This window comes from Gymnoscopelus braueri (assembly GCF_963280865.1).
Source record: "Gymnoscopelus braueri genome assembly, chromosome: 21".
NCBI lineage: Eukaryota > Metazoa > Chordata > Actinopteri > Myctophiformes > Myctophidae > Gymnoscopelus > Gymnoscopelus braueri.
Genome location: NC_137623.1, coordinates 29,042,026 through 29,061,944, shown reverse-complemented (window position 1 = coordinate 29,061,944; position 19,919 = coordinate 29,042,026). Strand labels below are relative to the sequence as shown.

At 41.0% G+C, this 19,919-nt stretch overlaps 1 protein-coding gene across 2 annotated transcripts; it reads right to left on the bottom strand.

Moving 5' to 3' along the window:
• Positions 1 to 280: 280 nt before the first annotated feature.
• Positions 281 to 18,283, bottom strand: shrprbck1r (sharpin and rbck1 related). 2 transcript variants are annotated; one of them, XM_080417928.1, is made up of 14 exons: positions 17,787 to 18,283; positions 16,531 to 16,705; positions 13,564 to 13,647; positions 12,668 to 12,809; positions 12,311 to 12,401; positions 11,862 to 12,195; positions 11,340 to 11,458; positions 9,993 to 10,175; positions 7,910 to 8,070; positions 6,858 to 6,969; positions 6,229 to 6,408; positions 4,379 to 4,477; positions 2,604 to 2,747; positions 284 to 1,965 (listed from the first exon to the last, which is right to left on the bottom strand). In XM_080417928.1, exons 1-14 carry the CDS (start codon positions 18,099 to 18,101, stop codon positions 1,885 to 1,887), a joined length of 2,220 nt encoding a protein of 739 aa, XP_080274054.1. In that variant the 5' UTR covers positions 18,102 to 18,283; the 3' UTR covers positions 284 to 1,884. The 2 variants fall into 2 exon arrangements, with proteins under 2 accessions (XP_080274055.1, XP_080274054.1); XM_080417929.1 differs by lacking the exon at positions 13,564 to 13,647 and having other exon boundaries at positions 281 to 1,965.
• Between the last annotated feature and the right edge of the window lie 1,636 nt (positions 18,284 to 19,919).

The following is a 19,919-nucleotide window of genomic DNA, read 5'->3' as shown; positions in this document are numbered from 1 at the left end:
TTTATACATTGTATCTGTATGGCCATGTGAAAACCAAAAGAAAACGAACAAAAATAAATAAATAAATAAATACATACATATTTTTTTTACATTTTGTGTATACAACTTCGATATATAAAAACAACATTTAGCTTCGATTATACAATTTACAAGCAAACAATCAAATAATAATAATACACATTATCAAAGCATTTAAGCCCCATTACATTTTGTTTTTCAAAAACAGCCCTTACGACATGTTGTGAACTTGTAGATCTGCAATTTATGAACCATTTAAAAAGGTAAAAAAAAAAACTATCAGGACACACTGGCTGCATAATTGCTGATTCCGAAATAATGGCACATATATCAGCCGAATTGATACATCAGTCCGGCTCTAGACAAAATACCACACTAGTCCAATTAAAGTACATGAGACATCAATGTTGTAAACACAAAAGGGATTTATTGACAATTAAGGCACAATGGTATATCATCAACTCTGAGCTTATATCTTACAAACAAGAAGCATGAATTATTCATGGCTTCTCAGGTAAAGGCAGTAGTGTAGTCAAGAGCATATAAGGGCAATATGTTACCTAAACATACCTAAATCTCTTTATAGGGTATTTAGTGCACACCCATTTAATTTATGTTAATGTATTGCCATTCAGTGCGTTTACTTGCACAGTTTTCTCGATATTATCTCATATCCGGGTTGAGGTCATATTCAGGATATTGCCAATCACAAGTATCCCTTTATAACGGGATATTTAATATTATCCCCAAATATTCAAATATTATGTGGAAGACGACAACAACTCAACGTTACTACATGTAAAGTGTCTTGAGACAACTTGTTGTGATTTGACACTTTAATAAAATTAAATTGAATTGAATTAAATGTGCTTACATGGCTTAGAATTTAGGCTTATTTTCTGCTTTCACTTAACCGGTATATGAGTTTATCCCAAGCTATTATTAATGTCTTTACATATGCCAGTTTTTAAATATTCAAATTTAAAAAACTGGTTAACATTAAGAACTATTTGCTTATCGTGTGAGTAATAAATAGAAGAGGACAAGTTGAGAATAAGAGGCACTCGTTTTTACCTTTGACAAAGGTACATGCACACACGCACATCAAGCCTGCATGCATGCATGCCATGACACACAGACACGCAACTAATGGCTATCAATAGATATGTCTGTTTAGTCACTATGCAGAAAATTGCATTGAAACACAACAGATTACATTGCCCCCAAAACAGTTATTAAGGCATACTTTGTGAGCTTTGTGAACTAAAAGAAAGGCCACTAAAGCTTCTGGTAACTAGCTCCCTGGTACCAAAACAAAACCAGCAAACTTGTAATGCAGTGCAATCATTTTTGAAAGGCACACCATGAAATGAAAAGTGACCACCATTGCTGTATTTATCTTCAATATACTTTTGGATACAACTACCTAACCCTACAACTGTTTACCAGTCAAATTGTTAAATTCAGATATGACATGTTTACTTGTGTGCATAAGGCAGAGGTTAAGTGGCAGAATACAATTGCAGTTGTGATCTGCATTATATTAGAACGGCAAGGAAATAGATTGTTTTATCAGCAAAAGACAGTTACATTATTGGCAAAACAAAAGTGGGAATTTCTTTCCGTTTAAGTTTAGTCAAGTGAAGTATTCACTTTTATTGCATATAATTGTCCTGCATGGTCAGCTTTGGCATAAATACATCTCTCAGAATTCTTCAATTCTCTTTTATCCTGTTTAGATAGCTAATGGCAAATTTATACTTCATCATACATACGTCCGTGTCACTTGCTGAATATAACGTATTTTCAGCGAGCGACGCGGTTGTGTGACTCCATACAAATTGTTCCGGTGGACACACTGTGTTGTCAGTGGCAGTTCTGGCATTTTGGATGACATTTTTGCTTGTTGACGTTGCAGCGGCATCCTCCACTAGTGTCTCCAGGACCCTTAGAAAGAACAGGGATAGGAAGGTTCTTCAACTTTTATTTTTCTGCCCAGAAACTAAGTTTGAAACAAACAGTCCAAAGAGCGATACGAACTACTGATAAACAAATAGGGAGAAATGATTCTTGTCCCCTTTCATTTAAGAACTGTCCAGTGTTTTAATGGCTTGTTTGAGCTAAGGTATTATGTCTCGTCTTCATCATTGTGCAACTATTCAGCAGAAAGAGTTTGGTCAGATGACACGCAGCACAGGTCTTTCGTTTACTTGATGAGAGCAATGCATTTCATAGCATTTATTTAATATAAGATTTATTATGACAATTTTATCCAAATTAACCCTAGCATCCCAATTCTAGGGGTAATGTTCGCCAAAGATAGCAGATCTACAAGCTCGCAACGCGATGCATTGCAAGCTTGTAGATCGGCTATTTTCAATGAAGAGATTTGGTGTAGATGGGGAAAAAAGAGCAGACCAAATACAGAGCCAGTTCACTGAGTATAGAGGGGTTAAGTGGTTAAGGAAACAGAAAATAAATATCAGCGTCAACAATCAACTACTGCCTGCCGGCAAAAACTGGTACAGTATGTTGCTATGGTGATGACAAGACAACAAATCAGAGAAGAGGGCGGGACTTCTTACCCCTGGCCCCCAGCGTGGCCCCCGGGTCACCCAGCAGATCTCGGTGTGACAGACAGTGCAGCGTAGCCAATCACATCCCTCCTTCTTCTGTACGATGATGCCACACTGGGGACAGTGCATGGCCTCCCCCGAGCGCACCAGAGTCTGTTTGTGTAGAGTGAAGTGACAGTAATAGACATCTGTTATTGCAGGTAAAGTGAAGGGAATTTTCTCAATTCAAGATTTTCCAATAAGTTCATTTTAGGGATGGGAAAAGTAAAAATGTTGTCCGATATCCGATTACCTTTTTTTGCATGGTTAAATCGACCGACACCAATATTACAATACAAGTTTCCACTAGGGAAAGTAAACTACACCTGTTATACAGCAACTGTGATTCTGGGTGCAGATGCAGAATTCTTATTAGCTGATTTATTAGGCCCGACTGATACATATTAGTTCAAACAATGAAAACACTCTTTCAATCTGCAGCCTTCATCATCACAAAAGGCTTTTTCCAACTTCAAATTCAAACTAAATAAATTATCAGCTCAAACCGATATATCATTTTGATATCAGCTACCGCATTTTTAAGGCTGATATTGCCGATACCGATATGATGACAAATTCATCGCGCAGCCCTAGTTCATTTGTTAAATTACTGCTTTTTGTGGCTTGGAAGCCTGACTGATATAGCGGTCGCCCATTTTTTGACTTTTGTGACAACGTCGGTGTCTGCAATTATGCAGCTGATGTGTCCCAGTTTAGTTTTTAAGACCTTTTGATTAGAATTGATTTAGCACTTTTGGAAAACATTTAGGTCAAAAAAATTGCAATTGGTGTACTACAGGGCTAGGGCGGAAATCATGATCAGATCCAGAAATCTGGCATCAGTCAGGCTCTATTGGAAGTCGTTGATGTCGGACAGAAACCATATCCATATTTAAACTTTATATGTAATTTTTTCGTAAATTAATGCCCTACTTCGTCATACAAGAGTGTCGTGCAAAAGTAGCGAAAATAGCTTGTGTGCTTGTTTTAAGTGAAGGTTTAAATGTGTCTCTGTGGGTTTTATGAATATTGAACCAATGAAAAGTATTTACAGATGGTTGGTAAAAAAAAAGAACTTGCGTTCGAGTTTAGTTATTATTTGTTCACATTTCCTGAAAAGCAACGGTTTTAGACATATACAAGGTTTCCACCCGACAGAGACGAAATAAATCTTTCACACTGTGCCCAACCCAAGTCATCACACAGCAGGTACAGAAACAAGCACACACACACCATAACACTCACCTTTCATCACACAGCAGGTACACACACACACACACACACACACACACACACACAGCGGTGTGCCGATACACTAATTTCACCAAACGATACGATACGATATTTGGCTCACAACTTCGATATGATTTTGATACGATACGATACGCACTTTTTTTATTATGAAAAATATATGGGGGAGAAAAAAAGCAAATGCAAACAAATAATTCAGTTTTTGCATTATTCAGATATGCGAACTTGTAGCTTTTTAGCTACAATAGCCGTTTTGAATCCAAATAGGGCAAGTGTGACACCTGACCCGAAAAAAAACAACATTTTGTCACCCTTTTCACCTCGGGGCTGTTTGCATGCCTGATTGTATTATTGTATATATTATTGTTTTTTTTTAAAAACGATATTTTTTTTCCTCCAAAACGATACATATCGTCACGAAAACGTATCGCGATATATCGCGGGACGATATATCGGCACACCCCACACACACACACACACACACACACACACACCTTGAGCAGATCCCTTGTTCTCCTAGCAGCAGAGTCATTTATAGCACGAGCCGCAAGATCATCCTGGTACTGTTTACAGTTCATTCCCTCATGGATGGCCTGGAAAGAGACTGCCTGTTAACTCAATTTACATTTTTTACAATTTACAATTTAGGCCTTTTAGCAGACACTCTTAACCAGAGCCGACTTACGATAAGCAAGATAAACACATACAAATGCAGAGATACAGTGTGATGCCTCAGCAAAGATCACGAGTAAACCAAAAAACCTAGCATAAGTTACTCTAAACAATATACTATCTAAATAATAATCTGTACATTGAAACTATAGGATACCAGGTAAACAACAAACCTAGTATCTATCTAAATAACCTGCTACAGTGTCAACATTTTTACATTGTGGCCATCTTAATTTTAACATTGTGGTCAAGTCCTCAATAAAGAGCTGGTTGAATAGCAGCTGGACCTAACCGCCTATTAGTTGAGTTGCAGCAGGTTCCATTGACAATTTTACTTGTCTAGAACGTTGAAATTGTATTAATGTATTTATGATTGATTATATTTTTCTCTATGTCTTCATTGCGCAGGCTCAACGGACCACAATGGAAATAAGCTCTCCGGCTTTTTTGTGTTTTATACTTTTTACATAATATATGTAAACATATGGTCATGTATATCGTTGCTGTCGGCCGTGGGTGCAGATCTTGGTGGTAGTAGCAAATATTCAAACGACAACTGTCGGTTGTGTTGACCTTGTATCTCCGTAATTCAGCTTTTTATGTTTTTTTCCATAAATGAATGCCCTACTTCATCATACTAAGTTGTCCCACAAAAGCAGATCTACAAGCTCACAAGTTAACACATTATGATGTATTCAACCAATGAAAAGTATTAACAAGAGCTTGTGACTAAATACTCCATTGGAACACATTCCCTGAAAAGTAACCGTCCACGTATGGACAGGGAACAAGGAAAGACAGCTTTCATTTATTATGCTCCACGCAAATGGAACAAACTTCAGGACTCTCTGAAACTGGTTTGATTGGTCTCGACATTTATGGTGCTTCTTGAGGACACACTACATAGTGACTGCACCTGTTTCATGTAACCCTATATTTATTTTCATCTGTGACGTTGTAATGTGGTTCAAATGTTTGTTATTGTTTTTCATTATGTATTGTGTTTTTCATTATGTATCTGTGATCAAGGCGTCCTTAAAAAAGAGAGCTTGGTCTCAATGGGATTCCCTGAATAAATAAAGGAAAAAGGAAAAAGAAAGAAAGAAAGACAAGACAGAATGTGAATGCACATGCTAAGGCAGTTCTTCAGGCCATGCAGAAACATGCAATCACACATTGCATCAAAGATTCTTTCACAGTCTCCTGCCACTTTTACTGAAACGTATTGCTATCCTAACTTTGAGAATAAAAGCCAAGCAATTATGGTTGGTATAAAGAAAATAGCTTATAGAGCATTGGTTCTAAAACTTTTTCATGCCAAGGAACTAAGACCCCCAAATTAATTATGTATTTGGCGGTGGACCCCCATCTGAAAATATTTTGTGCCAGGTACCCCCATACAAGATTTTTGTTGTTAAAATGTTTCAAAATATTCCAAATATAAAAAAAGATATATCAATATTTATTTTAATTAGTAGATCTACAAGCTCACAACGCGTCAGGTTGCGAGCTTGCAGATCTGCTATTTTCAAATAGCCGATGTACTGTATATAGGGTTAAAGTGGATGAAGGTTTTGACGCTATATTAACATATTTTCCTGGGGACCCCCTGGTGGTCCCTGGACCCCACATTGAGAACAACTGGATTATCAGTATGTGTGCACGCCGGTACCTTGCAGAGCAGACAGTTGTGTTTGCTACAGACTGGGCAGTGGAAGACGTTGACGGTGTCCTCGTACACACACCAGCCTGGGCAGTCTGGACTGGCACAGTGATAGCTGCCCTCACAACGAGACTCTGCCACCGACAGGCCTCTCTGCAGCCAGCGCTCATACTCCTCTGCAGACACCAGCTGTCAGACAGAGAGGTAGGAGGTAGAGAGAGAGAGATGCATGTCATGTTATGGACCCCAAATTTATCTCAGAAAGTAGTATTTGGCCGTGGACCCCCACCTGAAAAGGTTTTGTTCCAGGGATCCCCATGAGACAAGATTTATCAACACAAAACATACTGTAAGCTGTAGTGGCAATGTTGCCAAAGGGGAAAATGTGTTAAATTATCGCACCGGAAGCTTCAAATTAATCATACACAGTTTAAAAAACATAAATATCAGTTGTACTTGTAAATATGTTAATTTCACTAAAATGTCATATTTATTGCTTTTTGACAAAGACTAAAGCTTGCCCACAATACAGTTTCAGTTACTTGTCTTTATAAATGTAAATGTGTAAGTATAAGTGTGAATGTTAGTTTTAGTTAAAACTCTAATAACCCTGGAGGCTTGGTGACAGTATGACTCACAGCTCTGATCTCCCTCTCCTGCAGGGTGCAGTCACAGGCATACGTGTCATCTCTGTAGGGACACGACACCTCCGGGTCCTCACACAGCATGACGACTGAGTGCAGGCACTCTCTGCAAACACACACACACACACACACTCTTAAACACACTTCTCTCCTTCTTTACCCCTCACCTCCTGCAAGCTCTATCCCTTCTTTTTGCCATGCGCTATTCCCTCTTTATACCTACTTGGTATAAATCGCTGGAGGTCCTTCCTACCCCACCCCGGTTATTTTTTTGCCAAATATTAGCCTAAAAATGGAGATGCTATGGCTCAAAATATGAAATAGTACACTATTTTGGGACTGTTATTATAGGCAAAGAGCTTTCAAAAGTAGTTAAATTAGCCAATCTACAAGCTCACAACGAGTCCCGATGCGACGCGTTGTTAGCTTGTAGATCTGCTATTTTAAATATTTTTGCACAACACTGTTATGTGTATAAAACAAAAAGTATTTTTTTTAAAGGTTAAAGCACTATATTCTGATAGTAATCATTGCTATAGAGTGATTGTTCAGTAACAGGAGTCTCCCCGTCTCTCCAGCTCTTTAATAAACAGAAAATACATTTTCCGGTAGGTGTCAAAATCTCAGCCAATCAGGAGAAAGTACCAATTTTTAAGCTTAATTTGTATAGTGTTCCAGTTCCAATTTTGCCTGCTCATTTCTTAGTGTCATCACTTCCAATTTCACTTGTTTAATCTATATCCTGATTGAGTTCTCTATCCTGATTGGATAAAATTGGAAATGAAACTGAAACTGAAACGGAAATGCATTTTCTGTTTTATTAAGAGCTGGAGAGACAAGGAGACTCTTTTTACTGAACAAACACTCTATAGCAATGAGTACTATCAGAATATAGAGCTATATAACACTTATTTTAACCAAAGAAAATCACTTACCCTACCTTTAATCAAATTCAGTAATATATACAAAATAATAATTGAAAAAGTAATAGACAGAATAATCGGTAAGAAAATAGTGTGTGTTGCACTGCAGCATGGATACAGTACCTGCAGAAGCAGTGGAGACATTCCCTGAGCAGCACTCCCTCCCCAGGCTGGAGGTCCAGGTAACAGATTCTACAGTCCACAGCCTCTGGGTTGGGAATCAGGTCCTGGCCGTCCATCATCACCAGCCGGGCAAAGTTGTTCCGTCGTTCCTCCTCCCTGGACTGGGACAAGGATTGGTGCGTTGGATCAAGGGTTAATGCTAATACAGTACGACTACTGTACTAGATCTGCTCCCTCTACACCGAATCTCTTCTGCGGAAATAGCCGATCTACACGCGTTGTGGGCTTAAAGATCGGCTATTTTTCGCCAAATGCACGGCCCCAGAATAGGGACGCTAGGGTTCTTAATGGGGCGCGACTCTCGTTCTGCTAAAGGGGTTGTGTCCACACAAAGTGTTTTTTTGAGCTGTCTTTCTTCGTCTTCGTCTTTCTGCCAAGCACTTTTATGGTAAAGACACGCCGGAGAACTGCTCTTCCCAGCGCCCGAGTATTGCGCTTAAGCGCTCTCGGCACCCAGCGTTTTCTGGCAGAGCGCGAGTCATTTGATCCTCCTGATCGTGTCTGACAACCCGGCTTTCTATGGACACAACTACTAATGTGTTTAATAAAACAATGACAGTTCATACACACAACACACTGACTGAATCAATAACAACATGTGCATTCACACGTACACACGCAAACACACTCAATTGTGTCAAAATATTTTATTTCGATCCATCTGACATCATATAAACAATTGCTACCTCATACATTCAACTTAAAAGGCAATAACAGCCTTTTTAATACCGTCAAGAAAAACTGCAGTTCTTCATTGATCATGAACGATAACTGCGATTATCCAAATGGATTTTCAACCCAAGATTATAAGAGTAAAACTGCCTTTCTTTCTCTCTTCCCTGGCTGAGTTGGCATAGTTTGGCAAAAATGTATACAGTATAAAGTACAGTACAGTTCTTCTGCTGTACCTTCTAAAGGACAAAACATTGGAAATGGGGACTTCAATGTTTGTGGCATATATTGGGCCAACACCAGACTCCAGTACAAAGGGCTTAATAAGTGAAACACTGTAACTCTAATTAGAGTTCTTCAATCACTTGATCATAATAACCAATATAGTATTATTATCATATCGAACCCCCCCCCCCATGGCCAAGTCAAGCAAGAACACAGGACCTCCTGTATTCAGTTCCTACTCAGCTTGGAAAAGTCTGAATTGTTCTTCTTGATAAACACAGAGTGCTGTGTGTGTAGTGCAAGTCAGCGCAAAGAGTTGTAATTGTGAGTGTGTGTATGTGGCTATGTGCACATTCAGTTGTCCTGGTCCAGGTTGTACAAGAGTGAGTTGTTTTGTGCCCCAGCACTCCTCAGCTCCTCTCTTCTCCCTTTCTCCTTCAAAAAACAGAGACAGAAGAGAAGAGAGTCAACCTGAGAGAGCCTCACCCAGCGCCCTCTACTGCCCTGCACTGTACAGCACTACTCTGTCAACTAGGATACAGCCAATACAACCTACTTAATTGTGCGTTGGTGTCGCACCGAAAATAGCAAATACTGTAGCATGTACAAGCTCACAATATGTCACAGTGCAACCAATTGTGCACCTGTAGATGGGCTATGGCACAACTAAGTATAAGTCAGGCTTAACTCTACATGTTTGTTTCACCCACTTGGAATATCAGTTGGGATCAAATTTGTGACTGTCTCATTGGATGCAGACTCCAGAACTCCAATCAATGCAAAAATAATATAGCAATTGGCTGACGTTTTAGACAAGCACCTGGAACAAAGTGCTTGAAAGTAGATTGTGTACATTTTTCTGTGATTGACAACTCCCTGGACACTGCGTAATCGAAAAATTACACATAAGGACTTTAATAGTCCTTATGTGTAAAGCTGCCCTAACAAACTAACCTACAGTAAATGTGTCTCGTTGTGTCTGTGTGAGGTTAAGATAATTTGTGTATATGGTAATTATGTCCGACTGCACGCTCCGTTGCAAATGTGTGTGTTTAGAGTGCATGCATGAACATGCATGGCTATATGTGTTGAGGTGTATGTGTGTATGCATGACTGTTTCTCCTACCAGTTGGTACTGTCTGACAGCCTCCTTCTCCTGCTGGATGCGTTGGAGCTCCAGGGGGTCGGGTCGGTACCCTCCTGGGACCGCGTAGGACTGAGGCCGGTCAGTGCTGCAGATCTCACAGCCCGGCCGTGTGGGCTTGTTGATGTAGGTGCAGGAGGGGCACGACCAACCCTGAGGCGCACCCTGTGAAAACACAAGTTCCTTTGACCCTCTGTAACATGGCCTAGAATACTGGAGTAATTTATTTACTGAGTACAGTGGTGGAAGAAGTACTGAGATCAGTAGCAATACCACAATGTAGAAATACTCGGCTACAAGTCCTGTAGTCAACATTTTACTTTTACTCAAAATATATACATAAAGTAACAAAAGTTTAAGTACTCAATATTTGTCAAAATCTTTCGAAAATAGCCAATCTACAAGATCATCTGTAGATCGGCTAATTTAGAATAGACAAAGTATAAAATAGGGCACTGGTAGGCAACAGGCGGCCCGGGGGCCAGAACTGGCCCGCCAGCAATAATATCTGGCCTGGCAAATTATTTTGTAAATAATTTACAATATCTGACCGACAGTCCCACATAAGCAGGATATGGCCAACAATGTATTTGTATACAATGTATTATAGGAGGAACGCATATAGTTCTATTATTATTCAATTTTCAACTATCCTCTTGAGACTTTTAGATGAAAAACCTCTCATGTTTGAAATACAAACCAAAACTGTGTTTCACATGCCTTAAACAATACATTGTTTCTCTCTGTTCTAAGAGACCTTGGACCATGAAAGAGCTCTTGTTAAAAAAAGAGAGTATCCATTTCTCCAGATTAAACATTGTGATAAGTGCCACATTCATGGATGGGGCAGTAGTTATACCACCGTCTCTTTATTAACCTTTATAGAAATATAGTTATTATAGTATATCAGGTGGTCTGTTGCATGTTCCAGGTGCTAAATTAGCCATTGATTTTTCCACCCGCTTAGAAGAAACATTGGCCCTAAGCCACACTTACTTGCCGACCCCTGAAATAGGGCTTAATTGTTTAACGTATGTTTTGTAATAATAATAATTTGGGGGCATTTTCAAGACTTTATTTGATAGCAACAGTGGAGACAGACAAAGGGCCACGGGTCGGATTCAAACCCGGGTCGGCTGCGCAAGGACTGAGCCTTAACCACTTGAACCTGATCTACAAGCTCACAACGTGTCACGTCATGGGTTTGTAGAACTGCTATTTTTGCCTATGACATGCCCAAAATAGAGAGGCCAGGTTGATAAGTGGTTAAAATGATTACTGCATGGCATACCACAGCCGTAGCATAAACAGAAGAGAACCATCCTTTACCTGGACGGCAGTTGTTCTGCCGGGGCCCAGAGCTTCATTGAGCTGCAGCATCTCCAGGTTGATGAGGTCTCTGATGTCACCAATGTTCCCCCTGTCAGACCCAGCTGATGCTCCAGGACCTGTGCAAGACAGGACAGTTCTACTATGTAGTCTATGCCAAGGGTTCACATGTGTGTTTAACCTGGAATTCAATCCGGGATTTTCTTTTAATTAAACAGTTTGAGAACCACTGGTGTAACCACATGTGCCTCAATAGGTACTCAGTTTATTTAGGTTTAGGACGGCAACAGGACACAGATGCGTTTCAGCATTCCAAGGCTGATGAAGGCATAGTTCGGAAACGTGTCCCTCTTAAACTTAAATAAACTGAGTATCGATTGAAGAACATTAACGTGAGTGCTGGCATCATTTCCCTTTTATTTAACTTTAGGAGCCATGTGCGCCTGGCAAGTTTTGTTGTACTGTTCCTCTTTGACTGAAGTTGTGCTCGCATTCCTTCTAGTATCACATGTGCTCCCTCACCAGTGTTGCTGCCGGCACCCAGCCGGGGAGGCAAGGTGGAGTAAGGCCTGCGGTCTTGAGACGAGGGGCCATTGCTGTAGGGAGGAGGTGGGAGGACAGTCGGAGCAGGAGCAGGGAAGGAGGGAGCTGGCGAGTTGACCAGCAGGGCACTCTCCTGGTCCTGCTGGAGGAGCTGGTGGGTGAGGCGGGCGTGGCGGGCCGACAGGAGGTAGAGGAAGGCCGTGTCGCCGTCCCGTCGCACACCGTACGAGGCCAGGGAGCGCTGGTCCGCACACAGACACTGGCCGATAACCCAGCGCTGTACCCACGGGTGGAAGCCATACTGGAGGAACACCTGGGAACAGAGTGGGGGAGGAGAAGGCAGAAGGATGAGATTATCTGAGAAGCTAAGAGAAGTTGCTGTGATGCTCAAAAAAGTAAAAAAGCAGCGGGACATTCTGCAGACAAACCTGCTGCTTCAGCGCTGCAGTAGTCGTATTGGGGAAGACTTTCACCGTGACACAACAGGAAGAGGAAGAATCTTCGACAACAACAGCCAAGCTTAGGGGCAAAATTCAAATAAAAGACACATTGTAGGTATATGTGTTTTTAAGTTGCTGTGGTTTTTTTTCTAACAGGAAAAGTGTGGAAGAATGCCAACACTTGTCTTGAGCTGGACTTAAACTTTACATATTATGTAGTCGGCACATTAACCATTAAAGCCACCCATTAATTATATTTTTTTATTAAACCTTTATTTAACCAGGTAAAACCTCATTGAGATATAGAATCTCTTACGACCATACAAAATGCAAATATGAGCCTACTTGATCTCAGTGTCTTCATAGTTCCTGACAGCAGGCTGGATCTTGAGTGCAGTGTGCTGGCGGGCCAGACTGCTAGCAACGACAGAGGCAGCCTGCATGTCACCTGCCTCTATGGCTCTGGTCAGCTCACAGCACATCTCCTCTGTAGACACACAGACATAGATTTATAAATAGACACGCCACGCAGCTATGCATACATAGAAACACACACACAACCACAAACACACAAGAGCAGTATTAACTACTTGAAACGCTATATACTTAGTTGTCTGGGGTCCTCCAGGGGTCTATACTAGTACGCTAGTATTTCCCTCAACACCAAATCTCTTTGCCAAAAATAGCCAATCTACAAGCTCACAGGACGTCTATTTTCGCCCCATATATTAACCCCAGAATAGCTATATTATTTGTCTGGGTAATGTACAGCTGAGATATTAGATGTCCAAAATGGTAAATTGCAGACGAGCCACGGTGGCTGTGTGTACAACTTCTTCTCTGACGATTTAAAAGTCTGGAGTATTTACTGTAAGGAGTCAAATCCATTTACTGTTATCTTCCATCTTCAAACTTAATTTCCTTTCTTCAGAGTGGTTTGTGTAATCCTGTCCAGGGTGCACTGTATTAACTGCTGAGGATTTGTCACAAAAACCTACGTTACACTACGGCCTCTATTTTGAGCGAGGTTTGGATTGCAAGTTCCAAAGGGCAAAGACAGGTCTGCACACTGTACAGTAGCTCTCTTAAGTAACCTTTTATTTAGGCATCCACCAAGTAAGCAGTAGCACTTACTTACAGTAGTAACTTATTTAGTGGATGCCTAAATACAAAGCTACAGTGTGCCGGTTTAGTTCTCTCTAGACGCCTGTGTGAGGTAGGAAGACATGCACATGATGTACCTGTGCGTGGCAAATCTGTAGAACTCTGAGATACAACGTCATCCAGAGGCAGCTGGGAGTCTTCGGCTGAAACAATGTCTGCCACTGTAGGATGTCAAGAGACATTCAGGACATTTTTAAAGAGCAGGCAAACAAACACTTCCTCGTTCCAACAGAATACCAGATACATTTCCCCACAGTGATAAGGCTACTGTTTGTCCTCTTACAATGATTCAATGAGAGGTGAACAGTCAGATCTCTTACTGCTGCTGATCTAGAACCAGTTTTGCCTAACAGATTAGGAAGAGATGGTCATCCAAAGCATAATGTCGCCAGGCGGTCCTGACAACACAGAAGTGTTAATTTTGTCGACTAAGACTAAGACTAAAAGACTTAAGGTTTTGATATTTAGTCGACTAGACTAGACTAAGACATTTTCAGAAGACTAAAATAGGACTAAAACTAAATAGTGTGTTATTCAAAAGACTAAGACTAAGACTAAATCAGAATATGCTGCAGTGTAATTGTTTTTGACTAAGACTAAGACTAAAAGACTAAAAGACTTAAGGTTTTGATATTTAGTCGACTAGACTAGACTAAGACTAAACAATTTTCAGAAGACTAAAATAGGACTAAAACTAAATGTGTGTTATTCAAAAGACTAAGACTAAGACTAAATCAAAATTTGCTGTCAAAATTAACACTGCAACACAGGCTACCACACAGGCTTACCTTTCTGTATGTACAGTGTAGCCTGTAGGGGTGCTCTGCTGCCGTTGTACTAGAAACGGCACCTATGTTTACAATGACATGCCTGAAAATGCTGCAAAATGATGTCTCACCTGCACATGAGAATATGGTGTGGAAAAGGTCTATATTCTAGTTCTGTAATTGTTCTAAACATCATGTTACATACATGCTACTACATATGCCACCTGAATATTATGTGCGTATGTTTTAGAATATTTGACATGTTTCTATCCTGTGTTTCTTTATTTTCTCTTCTGCTCTTACTCTATCCTCTCCCTTCTCACGAAAAACGACTAAATGATGGAGCTATGGGCCACGAAAAAAAAAGAATTTCACCCACTTCTTCATACCTGTAAAGCTGTGATGTGAGTGTGACAATTAAGCTGTCATTGCAATTTTTCTAGGAAGGAGGGATGCTCACATGACTGAATGTCCTCGCTTTAAATGCGTTGTGAATTAAATATCACATACATCCTCTTTACGAAAATTAATGTGACATGGGACCACGCTGGACATGGATGCACAGTGTTTCCCCTAGCCAGAAGCTGAAGGTGTGGGGGAGGATGCGTGTGTTGGGTTCTCAAAATACATATTTGTGCTCAAACACAAGACATAGTACATGTGCACAGTAATGAGCAGGAAAATATCTGTATAGTTTACATATGAATTGTCTCCAGATTTAGGAAAATATACTTTTATTAGACCAAGTAGTATAGACAAACTGTCATACATAACAAAAAAGACAGTGGTGGAGGAAGTACTCACACTTCTTACTTAACACATTACCTGCCAATCACGGATATGTCCATGATTATTATTATTTTATTTTTTTAAATCATACTGTGGCGGCCAGATTTAAGGCGTGGCGGCCTGCCACTGCTTAATGCATATAGGGGAAACACTGATGCATATGAAATGGCCCTGAATAATGTAGTGACCATCTTGGTGGAGATTAAATCCACCCTGAAGCTGAAAGATGGAGAGAGAATGCCTGGATAGCTGCTGCTGAGCTCAATTGTTGTACTGCGGTGGACATTTGATGCAAGCACAAGGTAACAGCAAGAGTGGGCACTAAGGAAGAGTGGGCACCTTGATGTAAAATTGGCTATTTTGTAAAATAAATTACAAAATGTAATATTTGGAAAATGGTCATAAGTAATATAAAGTATACATGATTAGAACATGCTTGAACATTTGACAATTAAGGTATAATATTTCTACAATTGCTACAAATTGCAATAAAGCCTGTATATCCGATCATTTTGAGCATAAACAAGAAGTTGAAGGGTCAATTTAGGTCTGATAATTATGTACCGTGCACGTTCAAATCATGCATACTTAACATTACTAAAGACCATTTCTCAAATATTTAATTTTAACAATTCTACATTGAGGTGCCCAATCTTCCTTAGTGCCCACTCTTCATGTATCCAAGCTCTCTCTCACACACACTCACTCACTCACACACTCACACACTCACACACTCACACACACACACACACACACACACACACACACACACACACACACACACACACAGCAGAGCAGTCAAAAGCTTCTTTGTTCTGGTCTAAAATGCTGGTTTTGTTACACCAAAGTCAATATGCACCACCCCGCTTCAAGTTCACCAGGGTGCAAATTAGATTCCAGGCACCACAAATGGGCGGCTTGGATGGTGGTAAGTGAGCACATGTTTACTTGTTTCACCATACGGTTTGAAACTGTTCAACATCACCTGTGGTGCCAGATCTTCTCCGCTGCGCCGTCAAAGAGAGCCAAGTTACGATCAAGTCATATATATTATTTTTTTTCGACTACAAGAACTAAGTGAACCATATCGTGGGTGCCATGATGTAACATATTTCACAGGTTCAGGATTTGTTTCCACATGCTATGGCTTGGTTTCATTCATATATGATTTTCAGAACCTAATTTGGGCCCTGTTCAGGAGGAGGTGCTAAGCCTGAGTTCTGGGAACCCAGAACGTATACTTCTTTCAAAATGTTTCGAAAATATCTCAAATAGCCGATCTACAAGCTCACACCGTGTCACGATCTGACGCGCTTGTAGTAGATGGCTTATGACGCAGACGTAACGCTTCCATTATAGGTTTCCATTATTTTTGTGTTTGTTTACATGTAAACAAAATACAAATATCACAGGCAGTTTCAGGTTATGGAAGATTCCAGGTTACCCTTTGTAGTCAAAAAGAGCCATTTGGGGAAATGAAGGACTGACCCCTGTGTGCTTCTCTCAGCGATGATATGACCACGGTAGCCCACTCCTGCGCCTCCCGCTCGCAGCGGAAGTTGAAGCTGATGCAGTCATGTGGCGGTGCGGCCAAGCTCAGCTCATGACATCTGGGGCTCTTCACCTCGTAGTGTATCGCCCTCAAGTCAAACTCTGAAATCGACTGACAAGAGGAAGGGAAAATCGAAAAAGGATATCAAAATAGAAAGTGAAACATAGAGAAAGGAGAAGGAGGCACGAGAGGGGAAAAGGAAAGTCATCAGAATGTTTAGTACATTGTAATCTCTCAAGAACAGATTCAGGGGTTTCCTTTTTATTTGACGATGGGTTCCCAGATTGAGTACATTGCAACTGATTCATGAATTATGAAGCCAGGTCATATCAAAGATTTATGCCACTCTGTCCTAGTTTCTGAGTTAAAAGTCAAATCAATACATAAATGGAGGCTACTGTAATAGCCTTGATACAAGACTGTCATATACCGTCTTGATACAAGGCTAGCTACTCTAACAAACTCAGAAACAATATTGTTTTAAATGTCTGTAAGACGTCAATAAATGATCAATAACTGTCTGTATTTCATAGTTAATGCCAGTGGAATAACAGCTAATCTGAAAAGAAAGAAACAGTGACTCTGCCCACACTGTTCTTTAATTGTTGCCAACTTTCAACAATGTTTCCTTCAGTTGGATTTGCTGGCAGTTCAGTCTCATACATACATCAATACAGGCAGGCTGAGGCTGAGGCTCCTAGTGGTTCTCAGCACTATCACTATCATGTTAACCAGTGCCACTTTAACTCTATATACATTGACTATTTGAAAATAGCAGATCTACAAGCTCACAACGGAGCTTGTAGAAAAGAATCTAGAGAATGTTTGAAGAATTTGGAATATTTTGGAAAGATTTTTTAACAACACAAATCTTGCATGGGGATTCCTGGCACAAAATATTTTCTGATGGACATCCGCGGCCAAATAAATACATAAACTTGTGAAATGGGACCTTCTGCATAATGAGAAATTTCTACTTTTGGTACTTTAAGTACATTTTGATGCCTATTGTATTGTCAATACTTTTGTACTTTTACTCAAGTACATTTGGATTACCAGACTTGTGCTTTGTAACAGAGTATTTCCAACATTGCAGTATTGTCGATACTTTAAAAATTAGAGTATACTTTTTCTCCAACACTGCAACATTCCCAACATGTTGTTGTTGTTGACTGAACTCAACTCAACTCACCACACTCCGGGCTGATGATTGGTTGCCGCCGTCCCGCAGCGAGAGGCGGAATTCCCCGGACTTCCCCGGGTCCATGCTGAGCTGCAGCCGGAGGAGTGACTCATCATCATCGCCCTCTCCCCCTGCCGCCGCCGCCGCCGCCCCTGGGAGACACAGCGGCCGAATGCCCGAGTGGCACACTGACACCCGCACCGACATGAGCACCACGGTCTGACAGCCAGCAGCAGCGGGGAGAGAGGCGGAGGACCGTGGCATGGGCTCCGCTGCTGTGGCGGGGGTGTGAGCCACTGTCCACCCGTCTGAACTCAGCGACATGCCGCCGCCGCTGCGGTCACACACTCATGCGGGCTTTAACAGTGAATGTTACTAACACCGCGGTTTGTTTCCCGACGGTCAGTCGCCTCCCCGTCGCTGTGGTTTATTAGGTGGTTATTGGTTAAAAGTAGTTCAAAGAAGTGTGCCTCTCTGACTATGGGACCATAGCAGTGGTGGCGGGCGGCTCGCGATACTAGTACAATAACAACAGGAAGGGAAGCGTGAGACCTTGGTACAGTGTTTCCAGATTGTGTGAGAGATATAAGCAACCAGGTCTAGGAAAACAAGGCCAAAAGAAGCGACTGCTAGGCTACATGAGACTTGACTGGCTCCAGCCCTGAATATTGGAGTGAAACAAAATGAAAAATGTACAAATAACATGTGGGTCCCTCCCTGGCATAACATATTATTTTCAGATGTGGGGTCTGCAGACAAATACATATTAATCTGGGGGTCCTTTCCTTGACATGAAAATATTTGAGAACCACTGGTTAAAAAAAGTGAAACAAGCCCAAATAAGCAACTACACTTAAACGAGCCCCCCAAAACGCAACCTGCAACTACCAATATTTATAAGCAACTTCACATAATAATAAGGCCAAAGTCGCTTATAATAAGCGGACATGGCAACACAATCAGGAAGCTTAACACTTGAGAGAGTCCCATGGCCCGGGAGGGCGGGACACTGCTGTGGATTGGTTGCTTGTTTTTATTTGTTTATGTTTGGCAAGCAGGCAGCCAATCACAGCGTGGGACGTCCCACCGGGCTATGGGATCTATACTGTCAAGTCAACGCAATGCACTATGGTCCTTGTGGTTGTAAAAGATCTCTGATTGTAATTGAGGTTTTTGGCCACGAGGTAGAGGCAAATCACTGTAATGCGAGTCTATAGTTGTAGCCTACAAAAATATCAGATAATAAATCACAGTATTTCAGACAGAGAACACGTGAATAATAGCAGACCTGCCAACCCTTCTGTTCTCACCAGGAGACTCCTGTTATTTTATCTCCTGGACGTATCCTGTTCTTCCATTTCTCCTGTTCTTATCCTGTTTTGGGGGATTCCACCCTTTTTGTGTGCCCCCTGAGCCCCTCACTGATATGCAGCCACAGCCATTCATGTTAATTCGCTAGTTCCTTGAGTTTTTGATATGCAAATCACAATGGCAGTATTTGATTGTTATTTTTGTTGGAAGGTGAGTGGGCAAGGTGTGAGTGGTCTCTCTCTCACTCTCTCTCTCTCTCTCTCTCTCTCTCTCTCTCTCTCTCTCTCTCTCTCTCACTCTTTGATTCTGGCATACACCCCCAAAAAAAACTCTCTTTCTGAGAGAATGGGAATGTTACTCCTTTACTGTCGCTTTATGTCTGGATAAACTCCAGTCCAATGCAATTTGAAAGAGATAGTAATTTTTAAGTAATTAGTGGTTATTATTAAATATGTCTCTTCTATTGCTAATGGAGCCTATGTAAGTAATAAAGGCTGATAAAAGTGTCAAACTCACCAAATCCACCAGAATACTGTAAATTACATCTACTCTGTTTTCCTGGGGGGGGCACCCCCCCCCCCCTGGAAAAAAAATCTCCTGTTATCGACGGTCTGAGGTTGAACTAAACAAAAATTGTGCTAAATAGTGGTAAAAGTGGATCCAACCAATATGTCTGAGTCTGTGGCTCTGTGCTCAGGAATGTGTCAAAAGCAAAAAAAATCTCCATGAATTCAAGGCTTCATGGAGTGTGTAATTGATAGAAAATAAGTAATTTTTGGGTGAACTATTCTTTTAAGTGTCTTGTTCACAGGGGTGGACTGGCCATTTGGC

What these genes read in the sequence shown, in the direction of transcription:
- shrprbck1r (XM_080417928.1), bottom strand. Translation starts at nt 18,101, where the DNA reads ATGTCGCTGAGTTCAGACGGGTGGACAGTGGCTCACACCCCCGCCACA. An exon ending in AATCATCAGCCCGGAGTGTG is followed by an intron (nt 16,706 to 17,786) that starts GTGAGTTGAGTT and finishes TCCTCTTGTCAG; the next exon opens with TCGATTTCAGAGTTTGACTT. An exon ending in TACAGATTTGCCACGCACAG is followed by an intron (nt 12,810 to 13,563) that starts GTACATCATGTG and finishes GTGTGTCTACAG; the next exon opens with AGGAGATGTGCTGTGAGCTG.